The 24884-nt window shown below is 48.8% G+C and overlaps 1 protein-coding gene across 1 annotated transcript; it reads right to left on the bottom strand.

Annotated features, from left to right (window-relative positions):
- Window positions 1-1386: 1386 nt before the first annotated feature.
- Window positions 1387-24711, bottom strand: PKNOX1 (PBX/knotted 1 homeobox 1). Its single transcript, XM_068974996.1, has 11 exons — window positions 24640-24711; window positions 23641-23747; window positions 21212-21339; window positions 19039-19210; window positions 17117-17287; window positions 13514-13613; window positions 12432-12529; window positions 8558-8686; window positions 4830-4906; window positions 2560-2732; window positions 1387-1843 (listed from the first exon to the last, which is right to left on the bottom strand). The coding sequence occupies exons 2-11, from the start codon at window positions 23689-23691 to the stop codon at window positions 1632-1634; spliced, it is 1311 nt and encodes a 436-aa protein (XP_068831097.1). The 5' UTR covers window positions 23692-23747; window positions 24640-24711; the 3' UTR covers window positions 1387-1631.
- Window positions 24712-24884: the final 173 nt, after the last annotated feature.

The raw sequence follows: 24884 nt of genomic DNA, 5'->3' as shown, positions 1-24884 counted from the left end.
TCTGTATTTCTTGCTTCCTTCTAAGTTATCCAGGAAGTATTCTCCTATGACTAACTTTAATTATTAATAATTTGGGAAGAAAAAGTCAGTTCCAGAAAAAAAATCTGCACTTGCTCAAAACACCCCTGGGTAGCCTTGGTCCACAATCAATTACTATCGCTGCTTTTCAGGAACTGACGACCATTAGACTGTCCTTCAGGGCTTCAGGTGTCCCCACTGATGGTGACGCAGAGACGTCTTCTGTGAAACCAGGTCCTGTTTCCTCTCTGAGAAAAAGCCTCACTTGAAAGTAAACTGGCAGATGCAAATCCAAACCCAGGGAAACAAACCCAGCCTGCTCTGTGGTCCGCCTGGTCACCAGGAGCCGAAGTCCCACCGTTATCCAGAGGTGATGTGATCAAGTCAGAGGAAGAACCACCAACCGAGTGATGCCAAGCCGCCGCCGCCGCCCCACCCCCAGGCCCTGCTGGTTCCTGTCCGTCCTGCAGTGGACGGGCACTAATCGTGTAACAAAGCCGAGAGTCTGCTCTTTGCCTGCTCTGAGCCAACAGGAGGGACACTTGATAGTAGTTTATGACACACTTTCTATGCATAACATACGCTGACCGAAAGCTCCCAAGACAACACCCAGCTAACACGGCACACCACCACTTAACCGTGGTCAGACTTAAATTAGACGGAGTCAGCAAAAGCTTTTAACTGACCGCTGGCTACCACTTCTTAACTTACCTAAGCCCTACTTAGCACACACCTTGAGACGTACGTTTAGATAAAGTGTAAACTGCAATCTGAGCGACATATTGACTAAAATTTGAAGATATCAAAATTTCATTAAATAGACATTTCTTTTATAGTAGAAAATGTGAATTACGACCCTGGGAGAGCAGAGAACCAGAATACTAGCTAACTGGGGGCAGGTTCATCCAATTTGGCCAACTCAGAACATTTCAAATTGAGACAGTCAATAAGTGTGTACTGTTTCTCCTCTAGAATTTACCCTTGACATAGTCATAATCCAATTCATAAGGAATTTATAAAAATAGCTTTTTATCCAATAATTCCAGCAAGGTAAAAATAGGAGTTTCTTTTCATATATAGCAAATGACACAGGCTCACGGAACATGAGGACGGAACCACATTTGAGTCGCAAACATTCGCCACAGGTCACACGCGGTTTATTGTGCTGTCATCCGCCTCGCATGGGCGGCCTCCAGGTGCAGAGGCTTCTTCCTAATCCCAGGGCTGACAAGCAAACCAGCCCCCCGAGACCTGCCTTAACCACAGAACGAAATTAAAACTGCATAATTGTTCAGAAAATGGCAGCACTAGTCCTTAATCTAATTAGGGGCTCATGGGGTGGGGGGGGGAGGTGTTTGTCATTCATCACATTTTTAGCGTTAAACCTTTAAAGAATCTCCTTAAAAACACACGCGCACACACACACACACACGTGCACACACACACACACACCTTGAAAGAAGAAGTCGCTGCACCAGCAAAGACGGCCTGGAAGCTTACTATGAAATACAAAAGTGCACTCTTCTATGCCTACATATAAAACATATTAGAAATAAAACTGTGTAAAATGTTTGCTGTGCAAACTATAAAAAGGGGTGCCGGGCGGCTGGGCCCTACTGCAGGGAGTCGCTGTTCTCCAGGACCAGCCCGCCCAGGTGGCCGGGCGCCAGCGCCGCCCCGCCATCCCCCGTGCTGTCCACTGAGTCGTCCTCGCTCTGCTCGGCCATCATCACCTGCTGCACCGCCAACGTGGCCCCGTCTGATGACAGGGACTGCAGGCTGTCCACGTTCATGCTCACCGGCGCAGTGATGGTCACGACGGCCCCTGCGGCACAAAGAGGCGTCACCATGCCATCGGGGTTGAGCCCGCTGGGCTGCACAGCCTGTCTTCCCCCGGCTGTGTTTCTGGGACCATCCACAGGGATTTAAGGAATGTTTCTAGGATCGTCCCAGACCCTGCAAAGCTAAGCTCTCTGTCTAGAAAGGGTCTGAGGGTCAGGACGGTAAAGGGGACAGATGCCTGGGATGGAAATCCAGCGTCACACAGAGGATAAGGGACCCAGGACACAGGGGAGAGGCCACAGGCAGGGGTGAGGTGGGGATGGAGGTCAGAGGACGGCAGGCCAGTCTGCGAGGGAAAGAGAACACCTGAGACACACTCTTCTGTGCTCCAGCCCAACAGCGGGGAGTGGGGACACGAGGTACCCGCGAGCGGGACGCGGACTAGAGACGCTGGGCCGTGAAGGCTCCGCGCCAGGAGACCACGCAGCTGGATGAAGCCTGAGGGGACACAAAGGGTGAAATCCCAGGCGGTGGGTGCATGACAGGCACACACCCTGCACTGGCACAGGAGGGGCAGAGAGAGACGGGGGCGGCCTCGGGCGTCTGGCCGCACACTCCACTCTCCTGGGCACACCTGCACTGCTGACGGGCACCTGGACCAGCACTGTCCCCACGGTGGACGCAGCAAGACTGCTGCCTGCCCTTGGATTACCGCCTCGCCCGCACCCGCAGGACGGGGTCACCCAACCTGGTGCCCACCTTCAGACACAGTCAGCTCACTGGCGGCTGGCTGTGCTGCTCCCGAGGCGATGGAGTCGGGCCAAAACCTCTGGACGGGTCTGTTCTGAGCAGTTTTTTTCTTTGTTTTTGGAGTTTCTGAGCAACTAGAATCCAACATCGGCTGTAGGATTCGTCTTCTCGCATTGATGAACCTGCGTGAAGGAAATACTCATGTCAAAATGGCCTTTCCAAGGCCCCTGTGGCCTCAACGACAGGCCAGGTGCTTCACAAACCACATGAATGTGACCACATATTCCCTGCTGCAAAAAGTGCTTAAGAGTAACGCCAAGCATCTCACCTAAACTTCCAGAGAGTTAGGGCTGTTTTTAGAGTAATCCACTTGAATAAAGACAGACCGTCCCACAATGTCCCTTCTCCACACTGATTTATCCATGTCTATGAATTGGGTATTCAAGATGACACGGACAACGCTGTTCAAACTGTGGATGTAATATGCCCTTCTCTAAGGAAGCGGCAGGTTAGAGCAGCAGAACCAGGCTCCCTGCAGCCCCCGGCGCCTGAGGCCCGCAGGCGGTGGCGTCTCTGAGAGCCCACCCAGTCAGGCCCTGAGTGTGGATAGATGTCCAGCTCTGAGGCTGCCTAATTGTGAAATACTAAGATTCAAAAAATTTCCAATTGCCCGAGGACATATTCTAATAATAGATATGAACAGGCTGACACCGTAGAGCTTCGTTCAGAGACCATCGCTGGTCCCTGCAGCTGAGCGTGAGCCGGACTGAAGGGTCACAACAGCCCCTCGGCACACCACAGACCCCAGCATGACCTGGGAGGGAAGCCCACTGACATCTCTACGTCTGTCTGTCCTCTGTCAAAGCTTCTACAAGGCACAGGCATGAGCTAATGATGGGTGTGTTCAAATTCACTCCAAAATACAATTTTTGCAAATATATACAGAAAGAAAGTCACAAAAGGTAAAAATAGCCACTAGAAGACTTAAGAAATTTTAGAATTTATAAAAGACATGTATTAAATTGTTATTAATTTTAAAAGGAAAAGCTGAGGTCAAACCTTCTAGAAAAGACAATTCTGTTAATAGCACAGAGGAGCAAGCTAGGAGCAGCAGGGGACCACAGGTGAAGAGGCTGACAAGCCACCAACCAACAGCACAGCCAGAGGCAGCGCTCTGCCCTCCGCCCCACGCCCATCTGTCAGTCACCGAGCCAAAACACAGTTTCTAAATGGGACACCGTGAAGACACTGGCGACTGTCACAGAGCAAGACCTGACAGAACTCACAGCAACAAACACTCAGAGCCTTTCGACTCTTGGTAACACTCTGTTTAAAAGATCCAACAGGAAATCATCCAGCACCATGGCTTATAACTGGCACTTAAGTCAAAAAGAATAGCTCAAAGGCAAGACAGTAGAAATGCTTAATGCAGTGCCAAAGCATAGTTCCTGCGTGTATAACTGCACAAAATGGAAAATTTTTATTGCTTACACTGGAATCTACCTGACCTTCAAATTTACATTTTAACAGCTAAAATGAAAATACAACAATGTTTACAAGTGGTAGAAACCGTGTCTTCTTTTACGCATGCCAATGTTGTTGAGCTGAAATCATTTCGTACGTCTGAATGACGAGTAAAATAGTAAGTAAAAAATGAGGCCGATGACTAAAAGCGTGATGCAAGTGCACATTTAGTGACCCTTCGTGACACTTTAGTGACACACCCGGCGCCACTCAGTGGCATCAGCGCCTCTAACTTAAGGGGAAACGCGCGGTCAGGGCCCCAGTGTCCACAGTGACACGTGACACCAGAGCCACAACAGGGTGCTTCCTGGATGAAGCACACGTTTCCTCCTCAGGACCCCTGTGGCCGGCCAGCTGGGGGGCTGCCTCCCCACATCACTGTTGAACAAAGGATACAGGGTCTCAAAAGGAGTCGGGAGAGAAGGGGGCCACCAGTGATCAGGTGAACTCACCTCAGCTGTCCACGGCCCAGGGAAACTCATCCACAAAACATGATGGTTTAAGTGGGGGTGGGGGGAGGCCCTGGAGAAACGCATTTCTGATTGAGCGAGGACATCATAGTGAAAAGTTCTTGGGCATCGGTCACAAAACTTAGGTGAAAGTGTGTGCGATTTATGCTTAAGTGTCCTGCCGCCAATTCCAGACTCTGATAACAGAGGAATGCGCGTGTAATCCCCCCACACCACACTATTCGCTGGCGCCAGGATTTCCAGGTGTGCTGTTGACCGCAGTTTCAGAAAGCGGGCATGTCTTACCAGTTGTTCACTTGGAGTAGTGTCAAGTTTGTCTGAGCAGCAATCTGTTTTTTCTCATCTTCTGTCGGGTACGGATGCTGAAAATAAAAGGATTGTCACCGTGAACTTTACTTTTTAAAAAGGAATTCAAGACCATCCTGGTAAAACAGAAGCACACAAATAATTGATAGTGAAAACTGGTGTGAACAGTGCTTTTAGCTAAAACTTAACTTTAGTCTTACTTTTTTCCAGAAATGCCTAAAACAGAATGAAGCCTTTCTCCCAGCTGCCCGAGAACATAGGTGTCGCAGCAGCTGGAAGCCCAGGCAGAGGTGTCGTCGAGATGGGAGTCTGGCTCAAAGGCCACGGGGAGGCAAGAGGTGACGGTAAGAGCGCCGGAAGTGGAGGGACGCCAGGGGCTCTGCCAGGTGCTGTTCTAAGCACCCAATACAACTTTTGGTTTTTCTATCAGCTTCACAGGTGTCATTTCAGAACCATAAACTGTATCCATTTAAAGCAGATAAATGGCTGCGTTTTGACCCGCAGCACAACAGATAATGTGATCACCTGTGTACATCCTACACAGGAATCCACTGATTCTGCACACTCAAAGACGAGGAACCCAAGCAGGGCAGGGCACACCCTCCCCATCCTGGGCTGGTGGAACAGGAGGCGGCAGGAAGTGGCCTGGACAGGCTGCCCCAGGCCATCATGTCCAGGTGACACATTCTGTCACAGGAACTGTGAGCATGAAGTGGACGGGATGCACTGAGGTCACCTAACAGTGTCTGCTGGGCTAACGAGTGCTGTTGGCAGAGAGCTCAGCTGGGGGCTGGGGAAGGGATGTCTGCTATTTCCTCTTTCTTTCATGGATGACTGAGATATGTCACTTAGAAAAAACGGAATTAAACCAGAAGTAAATACAGACACACCTAGGAAATACTGTGGGTTCAGTTCCACCCTACCTCATTAAATCGAACATTGCAATAAATGGGCCACAAATTGTTCTGCTTCCAAAAATGTATATAAGTTGTGTTTACACTATACTGTAGTCCAGTAAGTGTGTAATAAGCATTTTTGTCCAAAAAAAGTACACACCTTAATTAAAAGAAACTTTATTGCTAAAAATCACTAACCATCACCTGAGTCGTCAGCAAGTCATGATCTTTTCACAAAAGTCACATCAAAAATGACTGAGATCATCTTAACAAATATAATAATGACGAAAGAGTTTGAAATAAATATTGCAAGAATTACCAAAGCATGACCCAGAGACACAGAGTGACCACATGCTGTCAGGAACAGCACCAACAGATCTGATTCACGCTGAGCTGCCACAAGCCTCCAACTCGCAGAAATCGTGACATCTGAGAAGTGTGATATGCTTGTATCAAAATTCACAGACGCACCAAAGGAAGGTAATTTCTATCTACAGGAATAACGTGTCCAGAGGTGACTATCGTCCGCATGGGGGACTAGAGAGACATCTAGTCTAAAACCTACATGCACTCAAGTCTCTCATTTTGCACCAACCAGGACCTCAGAGAGTGGGCAGCGCCCACAAAGAAGGAGGTGGGAGTGTGTTTCAGTTCTTAAGTGACCATCCTGTGTTGGGAAAATCACTATGTATCTTGGGGACAATGGAACAGCAGCAGATTCATCTCAGCTGCGCTCCAATGCCTCACACTGACTGACAGTAACTCACTTTCATTCCACAGTAGCGCACATGGAGCCAACTGAGAGCTTCTGCGAACAGAAATATCGTTCTTGTCCTCTAAAAAGCTTGTAAAATAAAAAGGTGACAGGAAGCAAGTACACAAACCAGGAAAAAAAAAAAGTGACAACTTCTGCCTAGAGTGTGAGGAAAACCCAAAGGGAGGATAATATTTACAGGAAACGAGGGCAAGAAGACATAGAAAATGTTTACACGGGAAAAAAATTGGCATTTTAAAATGAAACTATGAGCAAGGTCTATTTTAGAAATGATTAATACATTAAAGGAAACAATAGGAAAAAACCCAATTCCGTTATGTGTGTAATAGTCCAATCACTACATTACAGACGTACTCACTAGCTGTAATAATCACAGTATACTTAGAAACACGTACGATCTGCTTTCTCACCAGGTACCTAAGCTTCCTAGTGCTTTGGGCCCCCATTCACCATGTTAACTAGTTGCACAACCTTCCATCAAATCCACGGATCCTGATTCACACAACACCTCATTCCCCATTATTATAATGAACATCACTGTGACATTCTAGCCATGAAATCTCCATTTCCTTCTGACTCTTTCTGAGACCAAATTCCCCATGAGGCTGCACTGCAGCAAACAACAGTGTTCTCCTTCCACATGTGTGCGTGAGCTGCGCCCTCCCGCCAGGGCCCAGCACGCAGAGCCTGACGCCAGGCAGAGCAAAGAGGCTTAGCAGGGACCAGGGCCAAGCCCCAGGGGGACACGAGGCGACAATCGGGAGCTGGTCTTGGGGCTCCCAGTTGAGGGAGGACAAAGATGCCAAGGAACAACCTTGCCCTTGGCCCAGGTGGCGGGCACCTCTGGGGGGAAAGGGGGACTGTGGAGACCTGGGGGCACCACGGTGCATGGGGCAGAGGCAAGGAGGTGGGGGCAGTGAGGATGCGGCTGCAGGGTGTGATGACGGTCGTGATGCCAAGGGGCAGGTCTGGGCCCACCGGCTCAGCTCAGGAGCAGCCCCGGGCAGGACCATGGAAGGAAGACCTCGTGGATGGAAGTGTCTGCTGGAGAGGGGCTTCCTGCCGGCCTTCCTGGCCTCCCGCCACACTGGATGCCAGAGGCAGCCTCCGCATCTGCCCACAAGCCCCCCTACCCGCCTCGTCCACCTGGACAGGCTGTAACTCAGTGGGTGAGCACTTTCCTACCTCCACCCCCTTCCACCTCCCCCTACCCCTCAAAGGTCAGCCTGTCCTTCCCGACCCAGCAGCCACATCACTGTCACCCCTGAAAACTACTCGGGGTCACTCCCTCTCCTGAGTCAGGGGCATGAAGACTGCAGCTTGGATGGGTCATGAGCGAGTCTTCCCGTGGAATGAACAGACCAAGCTCCGCTTCACAGTCAATAGCCCATCTGCCAACCACTCTGCCCACAAGCTCAACTCCTCACCTCCCTTTCAAATCCAACATACACAAAGTGTTGAAAGTGTTGGTTGCTCAGTTGTGTCTGACTCTTTGTGACCCCATGGACTGTAACTCTGCCCATAGAATTCTCCAGGCAGGAATACTGGAGTGGGTTGCCATTTTCTTCTCCAGGGGATCTTCCCAACCCAGGGATCGAACCTGGGTCTCCCACATTGCAGGCAGATTCTTTACAGTCTGAGCCACCAGGGAAGCCCATAACACATATAAAACATAACTATTTTGCAAGGTTTTGCCTGAAAACACCATTTGTCTGCCCGCTTCTCTAATCAGCCTCACCTCCCCCCAGGTACATTCCACAGGCAGTTTCTCTCAGGCTCAGGCACTGTTAATGTTGGCTGAACTCAGGGATTCCCTCTCACTAGTGGTATCCCTGATTGATTTCAGTTTCCTGAAGCCTTTCTCCAATTCTGGGTAGCCCTCCCTCCTGTCTCGTGGTCTATGCACTATGGACAGTCAACAAAACCGATTCTTAAAACCTGGCCTACCAGCCCATGCAAGTCAAAGTTCCCTAAACAGTAAGCAGAAAGAAAGCATCTCGAAGCTGTGCTAACGGGGCAGCCACGCCCGTTCTCACCCCGATGTGCTGAAAGAGCCAGGACCGCATCACATTGGTGGCGTGCTTCGGCAGGACCCCCCGCTTGTTCTTAGATGAGCCGTCATCTTGATGCAAGATGCTGAGATCCTGGTTTAACTGTAACTGAAGCTTTTAAACAATTGAAAATAATGTTAGACAGCATAGAACGTGATGGCAAATCCAACTGGCTTATGACTGTAGGTGGCGAGAACAGCCAAGGCTCTTCTGGGTAAACAAGTTATTTATAGTACAAGCACAAACACTTGGACTCCATATGGGTTAGCTTTCTGAGGATTTGGTCCCTGCATTGTAACTCTTTACACTCATGTCTCAGCTATAGCAAGTGAGGCAGGTGGGACGGGCATTGAGAAGTCAACCGAGTCATCCACTCTGAAGAGTCTCCCCCTCTGCAGACAGGTGCGCCCCTTCTTGTGCATACCTGTCCTCATCTCACTGCCTCTAGCAACAGACATGACAACACCCATTTCCAGCCTAAAAGCAACCAATGGGAAAGGACAGGGAAGCCAGAAGAGCCACTAACTAGAGGAGCCAGGCCAGAACAGGAAGGAAGTGTGGACAGAGGGGCTGGAGGGCCCGGCGACCTCAGCCCAGACGGCTCCACAGCCATCTGAGACATGACCTCCCTTACCCTGAGCAGAGTACGAGATGCCTGTTCACTCCATCTTGGAAGGAAAAGGATGCATGTGTAACACCCCTCAGATGGGGTCTTGCCACATACACACGGGGAGAGAGCTTGGGGCCCCGCGCCCGCCCCAGGCAGCACCTCACTCCCAGCTGCTGCAGAGACACAGGGCCATGGTGCTCACCACCCAGACCAGGGACAAAACCATGGCCCGCGTGGCGGCCTCCACACTGGCACAGCAGGGCCTTGCCGCTGGGATCTGTGCTTTAACTTAGAGCTTACGGACGAGGCAAACTTTATACATGCAAAACATGCAGTCGCTTCTGCAAGTCAGTTTCAGTATCATATAGTCATCAACATAGTTTATAGGGTTTGGAAGTTCATTTTGGAGAGTGAAATATATTTTCACTATATTACTTGTACTTCCTCTGGATTTATATCATTTTGGATAAATGAACGCCAACATTTAAACAGAATTTATGAATTAAAGGAGAAATTACAACATTAACTGTATCTAAAATTTCTGAAAACTCAAGATTACTACCGCGAACATGACTATTTTCTGGGATGCACGGGTGTTTTTACTGAAGGACTGGGTAGTATGAAACATTGCCTGTACACTCATGTACGTGCGTGCATGCGGACTTTTAAAACTAGTTCCACTGGGGCTGGAATGGAGCCTGAGATGTGCCTGCCTCATTTACGGCCTTCTTCATGAAATCTGACACGGGGCTCCATTTCGGTGTCGCTTTTCTTATGCAGGGTGAAAGCACATTTGGCTTCATCAACAGGGAAAGTGACAGCTGGCTGTGTCTCGACTTCAAGGACACCACCAAGAGGGTTTGGGGAGGCAACTAGGCTGAGGGCCTGCGAGGGGACCAGCACGCCCAGCCCGTTGCCCTCCAGCACTGCCTGGGCCTGCACGTGGCAGGGAGATTTATAAGCCTAGGAACCTGGGTGAAAATTTAAGCAGGAGTGAGACCCCACCACCCCATCAGTCTCAGCGGATGACCAATAGGCCCCAGCCCTGCAGGGACTCGGGGCATCTCCCCAAAGAAACAGAGCAGAGGCTTCAGCCTGAGCACAGCTGGAGAGCAGGAGGAGGGGGGCAAGGCTAGAAAGAGGGTGAGGAAGGTTTGCACAGAAGTGCGAGATCCCCGCCCACTCCTGCCCCTCCCCCAAGCAAGAAATCTAAGTCTGCTCCAGCAAAACTGCAGAAGGAGGAGGGCAGAATTTGGAGGTCAGGCCACAGAAGAGCCAGCTGCCACGGCCCACAACCTGACAAGCAGCAGACAGCATTCATGTTTATACTGAGAAGAACAGTCAACTCTCCCCAGACACCCAAAAGCCTCTATCACAAACCTCAAACACCAACACAATGAACCGGGTGTGATGCAGAGGAAATGGACAGGGGACCTTCACGGATGTGATTTCAAAAAAAAAAAAAAAAACCACAGAGGGCTAAGAAAAGTCTTAGAAATTAAGACTACGCTTAGTATTTTAAATTTAATAGATGGGTCGGAAGGTAAAAGGAAATTTCTCAGAATGTAGACAAAAAGTGGACAGTGGGAACACAAAGACAACAATACAGAAAAATCAGTAGACTCAGCTTAGCAGGTCGCGTGTCCAGTTAGTAAGGGCTCTGGAAGGAGAGGATGTGCATGGGGGTGGAGGTGTCACAGAGCTCAGGGAAATGTCCCAGACTGAAGGATGCAAGGCCCTGGCAGTGCCCAGCCCAGAGCAGCCCAGATAGTTCTGGTAGAACCATACCTGCAAATCTACAGGTTTTATTACTCCCAGCACACCCCACCAGGGCCCCCGTCAAATCTATTTACTCTTCTGTGAAAAAACCCACGGGGCTTGTTTCTCTGCTCCCAGCCCTGCTGCCCTGGAAGTCACAGACACCCGGGACATGGCAGGGAGGGGACAAGGGCGGGGGAGGGCCTGCGGGGCTGGCCAGGACCAGGGCAGACGGGGCTCGCTTGTCAGCCATGCTGCATGTTAGAAGGGGCTCCACTGACCCCACCCACACTCTGCACTTCTGCTCTGTAAACTAGAGGAAAATTCATATTCTCCCTTAAATGACTGCACGAATGAACCTCTACAAAACAAATAAGCAAGTGATTTAAGAATGCTCTTCCTCTAATTCTTCACTATGATGCTAGGAAATGCTCTGCAAGCCAGCTCTATGTTCAGAGCCATTGTAAATGGAAAACTTCAGGGAAAGCAGGCTCGTGGTGGGGCGGTGAAGGAAGGGTGCCAGGGGGCTTAGCCCCACTCTCCCCGCTGCTGGGCCTGGGCAGCCACCTTGTGTCGTGGGCCCGTGGGCCCATGGGCCCAGCATGCCCCTTGCCCAGGCCTTCTCATACCTGCTTCTGAGTTAGGAAAACATTGACATGCCTAGGGCTGGGCCTCAAAGTGGCCAATAAGGATGTAGAATACACCCATGCAGGCCAAAGAGAACTAATGTAAACAACAGTCTGAAATAAGTACTGATAACAGAAACACTGCTTCTGATGTAAACCCAGTGAAGTGGGGGAAAAGAACCAACAACTGCGTATGTGTCTAGAATAGAAAGGAGACTGGCCTTATTTCATCACAAAGGCACAGAGAGGGAAGGAGGACTTCAAGGTGGGGCACACCACAGCATTTATAGCACCGTCACTACTGCAAGCCCAACCCCACACCCTTAGCTAGAGGCCTGCAGTCTGCCGTGAACCTCCAGGGGTCTGGGAAGGATGCGTCTACACAGCCTCCAATCTCCAGCAGTGGAGACAGCTGCACAGCCCAACGTGGTGGGGAGAGGCCCTAAGAGACATTTTCCTCCTTCCTTAAGCTTCTCTGAAGGCTTGATTTTTTTTTTTCATTAATTAATTTTTATTTATATATGTTTTTGGTCATGTAGCATGTGGGATCTTAGTTCCCCAACCAGGGATCGAACCCAGCCCCTCTGCATCAGAAGGCAGAGTCTTAACCACTGGACCACCAAGGAAGTCCCTCCTTAGGCTTCTCTGGACTTTGCAACGATAAGGCAGACGAAAAGTGAAAAAGACAGGCAACATGGACATTCAGGTTAACTGGGAAGTACCTGAGGAAGCAGGCCTGGGACAATGACCTTCACCCAGAGGGGAGAGCTCCACCTGTGCCCCACAATGGGAACACATGCCCCACCCTCCCCCTGCACTGTGAACACGTGCTCGCCCCCACCCCGCCCAGCCCATTTCCACGCACCTGGGAGTTCTGGATCCGGATGGTACCAGGCGACAACGCCTGTGTCACCACTTGGCCTTGGGGAGTGACAACTGTGACAGGCTGATAGACTGTACCCCCTGGAAAGGACAAGAAAAGTTAAATCACCCCAAGCCTCGACAGTGAACACCATGCCTCAACGTAGTCATGGAAGAATAAAGTCATAGCTTACGGGCTTTGAAAATCATTTCAGACGGTCACCAGCACCTTGCTAGTTGACCTTTCACTTCCAGGGTGGGGTGGAGGGCAGCCAGGGCTCCTCATTAGACAGTGTGGGAGGGTGGCTGGGGGAGGTGGGCAGTCCATGAGCCCCTTCCTTGGCTTGCCTCTATTTCCTGGTATGTCTTAAAGGACTCAGGCAAAGGTATGAGATCACAGTTCTTTTTACTCTAATTGTTTCTTTCATCCAATGCGCTTTCATCTTCCTGGGGAGGTTTCCTTTTGTGAGATTATGTGGGGGTTTCAGCATCAATTTCACTCCCTCCTTCAGTGCCCTTGCCCTTTTCATGATGGTTCTGATGTGCAACGTCTACTAAAAACCATCACAGAAAGGAGGACAGAGTCTACAGTTCCTTGGTGCATCAAGAACAGGTAATCCCAACATTAAGACTGCATTTTCATTCCTTGTCATCGATTAATAATACAACTTATGGAATTCCAGCTGAGATATTTCAAATCCTAAAAGATGATGCCATGAAAGTGTTGCACTCAATATGCCAGCAAATTTGGAAAACTCAACAACAACTTAAGATTTTCCAGGTGCTGCTAGGAGGACAATTAAAAACTGTGCTATTTTAAAATTTCAGGTGGTTTTTGCTATGCATTTTCAACTTCTAATAAAACCTTTCCTTCCCATATTTTTTGACAGGGAAACACAATTTGCATAATATATTTGTTACTGAGAATTAACAAGGACCAGACATTCAAAGAGATCTAGATGCTGGTGGTCCTGTACTGGAAACTGGCAGTAATTAGAAACCTTGGGTATGTGCTGCTTCATTCTAATGTGAAGGACTTTTTTCTGCAAAAGCTCAAGGAAAGTGTCTCTTTCTCTGTCATCGTACCTGCCACTGTTGCCATGGTGACATTCCCCTGCTGCAAAGCGGATGCTGGCACCACAATTCCTTGGGGGCTAAGAGTGCCTGTGATGGCACTTTGAATCTGCTGCAAGTCAGAAACACACAGTGAAGAGGTTATCAGAAAACAGAAAACCCATGGTTAACACTTCACAGCAAGTGGCATAAAGGCATCATTAATAAAGGAAAGATGCTCAAGCAAAAAGCATCACCAGATGACAAGTCTTCACTAGGCATGTGCTACATCCGTATCTGGAAACCAAGAGACGCAAAACTGACTGTTAAATATGAAGATCAATACTGAGATAGGGCTCTCAGTTTAGCTTCCAAAGATTATCTTTCACCTCATCAGCACACTAAACACATCCTACAGCCCTGGAGGTATGATTAGGAAGACAAAAATTACCTGATCTCGTGACACACCTTTTCCATTCAACTCAGCTCAGACATGGGGATGACCCACAGAGATGTTATGGGGAGGGAGGTGGGAGGGGGTTTCATGTTTGGGAACACATGTAAGAATTTAAAAAAAAAAAAAAAAAAACTCAGCTCAGAGTTTTCCAAGAACCAAAGCCTCCTGGACAAGATGAACTATTCAGAAGATGATGCCACAGGCTGGGGCTGTGGTGAAGGGGGGCGAGGGGGGGCGGGGGCACACCCTAGGGCAGCAGAGTCTGTACCTGCCCTTCCCACTGCACAGAGCACATCAGAGCCCCCAGCGCTCACGTGTGTGGGGTGCTGGGTCTGCATCTGGCCGACTGCAAGAGCCATGCAAACGTCTGTAACACCACACTGGAGGATCTACTCATCTGAAGTCAGACCCAAATGGGCTAATTTATCCATTTTCTGTGATGGCTGCCCTGGGAGTTGACAAAGGACAGGCTCTCTGCACCTGGCTTCCAGCACTGATTTGGCACAGAGCAGGCACCCAGACATTTGAGGGGTTAAACAGCCTATATGGATATCCTTCAGAGATAATTCCTCTGTGCACCATCACATCGATTTGAACATAAAAACTCCGGTCAGTCTACATCAAGTTTGCTGCATAAATATAAAGCCATTTAAGTCAGTCATCTAAGCTCCCACATCAGGAACATAGAAAAAGAGGAGCAAAATGAGACCAAGGCAGCAGAAGGAAGGAAATAATAAAGATGAAAACAAATAATGAAATTGAAAATAGAAAAACAGACAAAGCAGAGATAAGAGCTGGTTCTTTGCAAAGATCAATAAACTGACAAATCCCTAGTAAGACTGACAGAAAAAAAAAAGGAGAAAAAAACAAATTACCAATATTGGGAATGAAACAGGGCCTAAAAAGACCCTAAAGACATCAAAAAATGAAAGAGGAACACTACTGTCAACAACTCAACACACATAAATTTGACATCTGCAAAGTGCAAAACGCAGCATGAAACAGATAATCTGAATAGCCCTATAACTAACAAGGAAACTGAATTAGTAATTTTAAAACTCCCCAAAAAGAAATCTCCAGGTCTAGGTAGTGTCACTGGAGAATTCTGTCAAGCATTTAAAGAAGAACTAACACCAGTTCTCCATGTCTCTTCCAGAAAACAGAAGAGGAGGGAATACGCTCCAATTCATTTGATACCAAAGTTAGCCAAAGACTGTACCAAAAAAGATAACTAAAACTAAAATTATGGCTTCCTGTCCCATCACTTAATGGCAAATAAAAGGGGGAAAAATGGAAGCAGTGACAGACTTTTCCTGGGTCCCAAAATCACTGCAGATGGTGACCGCAGCCACAAAATTAAAAGACACTTGCTCTGTCTAGTCAAAGCTATGGTTTTTCCAGGAGTCATGTATGGATATGAGAGTTGGACCATAAAGAAACCTGAGCACTGAAGAACTGATGCTTTTCAACTGTGGTGTTGGAAAAGACTCTTGAGAGTCCCTTGGAGGGCAAGGAGATCAAACCAGTCAATCTTAAAGGAAATCAACCCTGAATATTCACTGGAAGGTCTGACACTAAAGCTGAAGCTCCAACACTTTGGCCACCTGATGGGAAGAGTCAACTAACTAGAAAAGACCCTGATGTTGAGAAATATTGAGGGTAGGAGGAGAAGGGGGTGACAGAGGCTGAGGTGGTCGGATGGCATCATCCATTCAATGGACATGAGTTTGAGCAAACCCCAGGAGAAACTGAAGAACAAGGAAGCCTGGAATACTGCAGTTCATGGGGTCGAAAAGAGTCAGACACGACTTAGCAACTGAATAACAACAATTATAAAATTTATAAGGAAAGGCAAAGGAACTAGAATACCAAAAATAATTCTGAGAAAGAATAAACTAGGAGAAATCGACCTACCCAGTTTTGAGACACATACAGCAACAAGTATCAAGACTAGACAGTCTAGAAACACATAACAGAGAACACAAAAATGGGCCTACTAATAGCCGACTAATTTTTGACAATAGTACACAGGTAATTCCATGGAGTAAGTACAGCCTTTTCAACAAACATCGGCATAAAAACAAACCTCAAAATGGGTCACAGGTTTAAAAGTAAAATATAAAATTTTTAGAAAAAAAAAGTAAGAGAAAAATGTCTTTGGAATCTAGGGTTAGACAAAGAGTTTTTAGACTTGGCACTGAAAGTGTGACTCATAAAAGATTTGATAAATAGGACTTTATCAAAATGTAAAAGGTCTGCTCTGCAAAAGACCCTATTAAAAGGATGCAAGATAAGCTACAGACTTGGAGAAAATATTGGCAAACAATATATCTAATGAAGGATTTGGATCTAGAACGTTCAAAGGTCAACAATTTTTTAAAAATCCAGTTGGAAAATAGGCAAAAGACATGAGTAGACATTCTACCAAAGAGGATACTCAGATGGAAATCAGCACATGAAAAGATGGCTGTCGTTTCCCTGACGGCTAATGGGAAAGACAACCACAGCGAAATGTTAGCACACACTTTCAGTGGTTAAATACAGCAGTGCTTCAGCGTGGATGAGCTTGACGTTATGCTAAGTAAAATACATAGAAGGAAACATGCGGCATGATTACCCCCACACAAGGTACATAGATCAGTCAAGCTCCTAGAGACATAAAGCAGGATGGAGGGGCCAGGGGCGGGGGGCGGGGAGGGCGAGGGGTCAGTTTCACGGGGACGGGGCTTCAGGCTGGGAAGATGGCATGTTCTGGAGATGATGGTGAGGATGGCTGCAGAACCCTGTGAGGCTGCTTAACGCCCGAGCTGTGCACTCTAAAATGATCAAGGTGGTCAATTCTGTGTTGTGTGCTTTACCACAATTTAATACATTCATTTACAAAAAAAGAAACAAAGAAATGACTGGTGCTCTGCCTTGGGCTCTGGGGTAGGACGCAGTCAGGCCCACTTGGTTCACAGCGTGAAGCCCAGGCGGGCGGTCTCTCTGGCCTGAGGGGCCATGTGTGTTCCCAGCACAGGCCATGTTCAGAGACCTGGGGGCTCCTCAGAGCAGGACGGCTGAGTACAGCCTCCGCCCCGCCCCCGATCTTGACAGGGCTAGTGGCCTTAGACGTCCACACGCTTCACCCTTGCCGACACCATGGTGACCCAACAGGCGTGCAGCTCTGACGTAAATACCTGGGACTGGACGGGGGAGTATGGGCTGCCAGGTTCCCCACTCAGGAGAGTCTCGCTGTTCATCTTCGTTTTTAGACAAGCAATATAGCGACTGCAGAAATCTTTGCAGAGTTCATTAACCTTTTCCAGCTCAAGAAGATGAATACGCAGAACCTGTATGGCTTTTACCATCTAGAAGCAAAAAAATCGAAACTTTCAGACAAGAACCAGGGAGCACGAGGGTAAGCGGCCATCATCACCACACAAGTCTCCTGCACAGACACGGCCGCCTGGGCTGCCAGGACCAGGAGGAGGAAGACGTCAGAGTCTGCAGGATCACCAAGCACTGCAGCTGCGCTGCCCTGTGGCTTGGTGTCGGGCTCAGCTGGTGAGCAGAGGGGGAGGCCCACCTCCCAGATGGCAGGCACAGTCTGGGAGCTGCTGGGCTCAACCTCGGCTCCCTTGGTGACTCACCCTCACTCTGCTCCTGTTCCTTCATCTGTAAACGAGGATGAACCTGTGCCCACCCGCCAGGTGCCTCTTAATTTTGAAGAAGTTCAACTTACCAACTCTGCTTGCAATGGATTCTGCTTTTGGTGTCAAGTCTAAGAACTCTCTGCCCGGCCCTAGACTAGCCCCAGATCCTAAAGATTTTCTCTTACAGTTTTCCTAAAAAGTTCTTCAGTTTTACACAAAGGCACTAAATTTGGGAGTAATTTGCCTCCTAGTAGTACATAACGTGGATACCAGTGATGAACCAGCACCACAAACACCACTTCCTGTGAACCTACAACCTAAAACTCAGCTCGGTCCCCGTGACCTTGGTGCAGCAGTTCAGGCATCTCTGCGGAGTGAGCCAGCCAGCCAGCTGATGCCGAGAATGACCACGCGCCAGCCCCACTGGCCCTGTGTGGGGCGTCTAGCAGGAGGGCCCTGGTCCCTGCCAGCCTGGCCCACACTGGCACTCCTGCTCCCTCCTCACTGATGGCAGCACGTGGAGGGCCAGAGGCAGGGAGAGCACATGGTCTTCATCCCCAGAGGGCGGGTGCTGTTGGTTCCATTTCCAAGATGAGGACTCAGACTCAAAGTCAGACATCTCATCTAGAAAATCTATCTAGCTGTAAGGGTGAATATATACTAAGAAATTAAAAACAGCACCTAAGACCAGGGCAGTTTATCCAGGGAAGTTTTCCAAAAACCCTTCCCTGCTAATGAGGGGCCTCAGGCTGTGGTCTGAGAGCTGGCCGACTCCAGTGGGAATCTGGTGGAGGAACACGTCCCAGACACAGGCTGCCAGTGCTGGAGGGCACCGCTCCCCTGGGGCACCGCAGTGACATCACCCCAAGGAACTCTCCATGGCCTTCAGAAAGCACAGAGAACCCAGAGGTTGGGAGCACTGCACCTGGGAGGAAGGTGCCCTCGTGAGCCGGGCTGGCTTGGACAGAAAGGCCAAGGAGGCCGCGAGGGGGGCCAGAGGCTCTGTTAAGCTGGCCCCAGCTCTGTGCTCATGCCCGCTCCACCCCAGGTCTTCATACAGTCTATCACCCACCAGCAGTGCTGGCCTCCAGAGCAAAGTCAAGGTCCACGATCAGGGGGAGCAAAGTCAAGGTCCACGATCAGGGGATTGCTGAGAGCTGATGCTGGGCTCAGACACACTGCCTGGGAAGCAAGGCAGGGGGCACGGCAATCCCAGAGGGCCTTCCCAAACACTCGGGAGGGACTGAACTCCTGGCCCACTCAGCTCACAGGCTCAAGCCATCTGGCTGGATTACTACAGGAACGGGTCACCGGAGAATGCTGGAGACCTGGCTGATCTCAAGAAATGGAAAATTCCCCGCTTCAGCAAAACCAAAAACAATCCAAAGTTCTAATTAGAGATGTACAATTTATTCAACAGGTTAAATTTAGAAGAAATAAAAATGAAAACCGTGAATTTTACTTACTAAATTGTCAGTTTCTGGATCTTCACAGAAGAAGGGCTTTCCCTCCTTCTCCTGCTTCCTCACAAAGTTCTCAATGTCCACATCGAAACTGGCAGAAGTCGTGCCTTCTGAGCCCTGTGTAGACTGTTCACATTTTTCAAACAACAAAGCTAATAATGGAAATAGTGGATGCCTGGGGGAGGGAAATGTTAAAATATGTGTTCTACATTTTCATGAAAATGCTTTAGTATGTATATACGCACTGTTTTATGTAAGAGCTTTGCTGAGATATAATTCACATGCCACACAATTCACCCGCTTACAGTTTTTAATTCGGTGGATTTTAGTATATTCACAGAGTTGTACAACCACCACCGTCAATTTTCTAATATGACCACCCCCCAAGGAAACCCTGTAGCGGTTCGCAGTCACTCTCCATTCTCCACCAAACTCCAGCCCCAGGTCAGCACTCATCTGCCGTCTTACAGATTTGCCAGTTCTAGACATTTTATACAAATGGAGTCATATATTATGTGACCTTCAGTGTCTGACTTTTTTCACTTCGCATGATGTCCTCAAGGCTTGTCACTGTTGGAACATGTATCAGTCAGTACCTCCTTCTTTGTTCTGGCCACATAATATTCCATTGCATGGTTAACACCAGCTGGCTAACTCTGGAGTTTACATCAGGTCCATATTCTACTTTGAGTAGATTTTTGTGTCGGATGTGAGCTTAGGGCCTGGGTCTTCTCTCTGCGCATCGACGTCCAGCCGCTCCAGCGCCATTTGTTGGAGAGTCTACCTCTCCTCCACTGAGAAAATCAAGTAGACAAAGTCTTCCAACCTCATTCTTCTTCCTCAAAATTGTTTCAGCAGCTCTAGTTCTTTGACTTCCATATAAAATTTACGACCAACTTGTCTATATGTATAAATACATCCTGCTGAGATTTTCATTGCAACTGCTGCAGAGCTAAAGATCAATTTCAGGACATCTTTACGATGTTGAATCTTCCCGTCCATGAACACGGCATGCCCTTTCATTAAGGATTTCTTTGACTGCCTGCATGGGCGTTTTACAGTTTTCAGCATAATTTTCTGCATGTGTTTTGTCAGATTTACACCAAAATTTTTTTGGAGCTCTTGTAATGGTATTCTTATCTTTTTAACTTCAGTTTTCAATTGTACACCATTAGTATAAAAACAGGACTGGTTTCTACGTGTTGCTGTTGCAACCTGTGACCTTATTAAACTCAATTGTTTCATTCTGGAAGTTCTTTGGTAAACTTGGAGATTTTCTATACATAGACAATCACATCATTTGTGCATAAAGCCAATTTAATTTCTGCCTTTCTAACTGGGTATGTCTTCTCCTTGTCTTGCCTCACTGAACTGGCTGAACTTCTGCCACAGAGATGAACAGGAGGAGCCAGGGTGGACACCTCTGCCTTGTCCCCAGACTTGGGGAAAACATTCCATCTTCCACCATTAAGTATGACGTGAGCTCTAGGTTTTTTGGTAGTTTCCCTACATCAGGTTAAGAAAGCGCCCCTCTGTGACTGCTGCACTGGCGGTTTTTAGGTATAACTGGCTGTTGACTTCTGTCAAATGCTTCTTGGCATCACTTGATATGATCACGTCATATGGCTCACTGGTTGATCTCTGAACGGTGAACCAGTCTCGCTTCCTGGGATAAACTCCACCTGGTCAGTAATACTCTTCTCTTTCCATGCTGCTCGATTTTGTTAATATTTTACTAATGATTTTTATGCCAAAGTTCGTGAAGCATACTGACTGGTCTTCACATTTCTTTTTCTGTGTTGTCTTTGTCTGGCTTTGGTGGCAGAGGTGATTCTCCATTCATAAGGTGAGCTCAGAAGCACCCCATCTTCTGTTTACTGGGAGAAACTGGGTAGACTTGCTGTTTTTCCTTCTTTGTGGTAGAAATCTCTAGTACAATCAGCTGGGCTTAAAGACTGCTTGTTGTAAGGTTGACTAAATGTAGACTTATACTCCAAAACTGTTTTTAAAAAAGATATTAGCAATAACATGGTAACCTGAGAAAACTTTCACCCCAGCATTATCACATTCCAGCCCACTACTCTGCCCAGCCAACAGCTCACTTTCGGTTTAACCAGGCCTCCATCCTCATCACTCCTCTGAACGAGCACCCACACACTTCACATCTCACCGCTACCTATAAATGGCCTGCTTATCTGCATCCATCGGTGTCTGGGACCCCACTGGGGGAGGGCTCACTCCTTCCACATCTGGTTCAGAGCAGTTGGGGTCTTGCTCCGTTTTTAACTCTGTGACTACCTGCATCTGTGAGAGGAGGAAGAGTATTTTTGTTACTAAAAACAAAGTAAGTTGCTGCTAAGTATTCTATTCTCAAAGCAGAGGAATGGCAAACTGCCAGGTGGTTATATAACTGGCAATAGTACGTAAGGAATATACCAACAAAGCTCCTTTGAGTGTACTAATAATATGCTTTCAAATGGTTAAAAAAAAAAAGGTCAGATTTCCAAACCATTTAAAAATTGAGAGGACTAATGTGTGAAACACGTTATTTGCAAAACCTCTGAAGGGAACCAGTGCACGTGAGACCTGACCCGTCCGCCTCTCCTCGCTGTAACATCCTCACAGCGGGTAATGCTGTGGTTGGAGAAGCAGAAACAGTCCACGCTCTCTTATCTTGTCACAAAAACAACTCAAGCCCAAGACACTTCATATGTGTGATGGGGCTGGAATTCTCCCTTCCCAGTCCTTAAACTCAGGAATACACAAGGTATAAAACTTTAAGGAAAGTCACTGCATCTAGAAAGCAAAGACCAGCTGTGTTTAAAGAACAGTTTTAAACATAAGAGGAAGTCTTGAAGCTATTATCATTGAAATTGCTTTGGCTGGCTGTGCTATTTGGAACTTAGGGGAAGAATATTTAAATCCCTAAACATAAAAGAAATCGATTTACAAATATAACAAAACCACTCCATTAACTTCTCTTATCCCTGAGCTGATCAGTGCCCTGGCTTCTTCAGGGCTGGGGTGTCTGGGATCTACCTGCCCCGCCCCCAGCTGCTACCCCTTTCCCCTCAAGGAGGTAGACTCTTGGGGGAGCCTGGCTGGGGGGGCTCATCCTCAGTCGTCCTGCCAGGAGGGCAGCCTGGCGCTCAGGCCGCAGCCCTGCAGGCTGGCTTGGGCTTTGTTCTCTCCAACAGAACAGAGCCAGCAGGTCACTGCATGATGCTTCCGGATGAAACAGCATACTCGGGAATAGTTTCTCTCTTAAAAAATAAACCAAAACCGAAAGCAACTGACTAAAAAAGCCCAATCAAACAGTATTTCTGGAGAGAAGTCTGACAGTATTATTTTTTAAAAAGCTTAAGATTTATTTCAGGATTTTTAAAAATGATTGTGAAAAAAGAGCAATCTAACTGTTCTCCCTCAGAGGGCTGTCTAAGTAGACGTGGTCGATCTATATTGTAGAAAATCAAATGCTTACTGCAAGGAAGAACACTCACAACAGTTTTCCACATTCTGGGAGGTGCGGAGCTATTACAAGCACTGGCCCAGCCCTCCCTGGACTCAGTGCCTCAGGGCGGGGGTCAGCTGCAGGGGCAGCAGAGGTGAGAGCATGTGAAGGTCCAGGGTCCCCAGGGCACAGAGCCCGCAAGAAGCCACCACAGGGACACCATTAGATGTGCCTCTGAGAAACAAAATCACTTGGAAATAGCAGAGGACTTCTGGTGAAGAGAGCAGCCTGAAACAGAATTCCCTATCTCTGAGAAGTAGAAACACTTAATTTGAAAAGTCAACAAAAACAAAATTGCTGCAATGGGAAACATTCCAGGAATGGCACAAAACTGTCCATCAAAGAAAGACCTAACTTGGAAAGGGAGGGGCACAGCCTCCAAATCTCACCAAGTGGGGAGTGACAGGTGGGTGAGGTGCCCCAGGCTTGGGCACTCCCTACACCCTCAAGCAGGGAGCTGGGTATCGTGACCGCCTCCTGCAGGGATAGGAAAAGTACAGACAGAACCCCACGTGTCATCAGACGAGTCCCCTCCACCGCCCACGTCCACGGACAGAAACAGAGCAGATGGTCCGGCTCCACTCAGACCAGCAAGCGGGCAACACGGGAATCTGCGATCATCACCACAACCAGCTTTTCTGTAAAACCGACATTTACTAACACTAACATTAAAAAGGTAAATTCCCAAGAAACTCTGATTTAGGGGACTCAAAATTACTGAATCTTGGTGTTATTTAGGAAACAACTTGAACAATTCTACAGCTAATCCTTCGGAGCACCAAGATGTAATAAATGCATCGAGCATTTAACAGTGACCCTGCATCCGCAGGGAGGCATGTGTGAATGCACAGGCGCTGCGGGTGCCCCAGCAGGGAGGCGTGTGTGAATGCACAAGAACTGCTGGTGCTCCAGCAGGGAGGCGTGTGCGAACACACAGGCAGGCGCTGCGGGTGCCCCAGCAGGGAGGCGTGTGTGAACGCACAGGCGCTGCGGGTGCCCCAGCAGGGAGGCGTGTGTGAACGCACAGGCGCTGCGGGTGCTCCAGCACCAGGTGGGTGGGCTGCTCAGGGTGTGGGGCAGGGTGCAGCGCTCACTTGTTGCCCATCTGGATAGCTGTCTATGCTCAGTGTCTGTGTCGCCATCATGGTGAATGAATTCCTTATAAAACATCAGATCGTCTTGAGTCAAACGCAAATGGTGTCTGGGAAAACAAAAACAGAGAAGCATCAGTCACTAAGTCAGAGCATTGCTGTCTGCTTACTCCATAGCGCCCATATACCTTTTAAAATACGTTATTTCCACACGGAAAGTAAAAAGCACCCTTCACTACAGTCTAAGACAAACACTACGCAGCACTCCACACCTGCCTGGTAATCACACATTAGTGCCTGCCTGGCCGGGTGTGTCAGCTCGTTTGCAGGCATCTGGGCCTCTTCCTCACTGAGCAACACCTAGTAAAGTCTACATGTGCAGGGCTTTCCCAGGACCACAAACAGGAGGGACACCAGGCAGCACATGGGAGACATGGGCAGGGGAACACGACAGAGGGCGAGCGTGCAGCTGGCAGGCCCCAGGGCCATGTGACACTGAGCCTGCCAGGCCAGTCTTAGGCAGGAAGGACACAGGAGGGCTTGGAGGGGTGGCGCCAGGCATCAGCTTACAGCCACAGGCAGCGCAGAGGTGGACACTGCCATCCACCTGTCAGTGCGCACTCAGGTACATGAGATGAGGGAACTAGGTGGGGACAGAGGATGACGGGGGCAGCTGCCTGCCACCCACAGGCAGTAGGACAGTGGTGCTGTGTGCAGAGGGACGGCAGGGAAGGGGCGCCATGGGGGGCACAGAGCAGGCCACACCGGCTCACGGTACAGGTGAACATGGTGGTCTTCCTGGGGGGCAGGAAGTCCTGGGAAGGTGTGAGCAGGAAGGCAGAGGCTTCAGCTCAGGACAAGCCCTCTGATGGTGTGCAGGGCGGACTGAATGACTGTGGCGCCAAGGAGGGCGGGGGCATGTGGACAAGAGCCTCAGGAGCACAGGCTGTGCAGAGGGTCTGGCTACGCGTGGGAAGGGTTGGGAGAGTTGACAGTCCTCACCTGAGCAACCGGCCGAGCAGAGCCGCATGTCCGGAGGTGGAGCCAACCGTGGGGAGCAGGTTCTATGGCCTGGGGGGAGAAAGCAAGAGACAGAATGTTGCAGGCTCGAGACGCTTCTCAGCATCCACAGGGAACCTGAACAAGCGAGGCTGGGCCACAGGGACAAGCCTGGCACCCATCATGGCGCGGCCAGCACGTGCAGAGGCCCGACGTGTCCTCCAGGAGGGCCCATGTCCTAGCCCGGG

Source organism: Capricornis sumatraensis, chromosome 1, assembly GCF_032405125.1.
Source record: "Capricornis sumatraensis isolate serow.1 chromosome 1, serow.2, whole genome shotgun sequence".
Taxonomy (NCBI): domain Eukaryota; kingdom Metazoa; phylum Chordata; class Mammalia; order Artiodactyla; family Bovidae; genus Capricornis; species Capricornis sumatraensis.
This window is presented reverse-complemented; position numbering and strand designations above follow the sequence as displayed.

Coding starts and splice junctions, on each gene's coding strand:
- PKNOX1 (XM_068974996.1), bottom strand. CDS start 23,691: ATGATGGCGACACAGACACTGAGCATAGACAGCTATCCAGATGGGCAA. Junction 21,340..23,640: donor GCTATCCAGATGGGCAACAA/GTGAGCGCTGCA, acceptor CTCCTCTCACAG/ATGCAGGTAGTCACAGAGTT. Junction 8,687..12,431: donor TCCGGATCCAGAACTCCCAG/GTGCGTGGAAAT, acceptor ATTGTTTAAAAG/CTTCAGTTACAGTTAAACCA.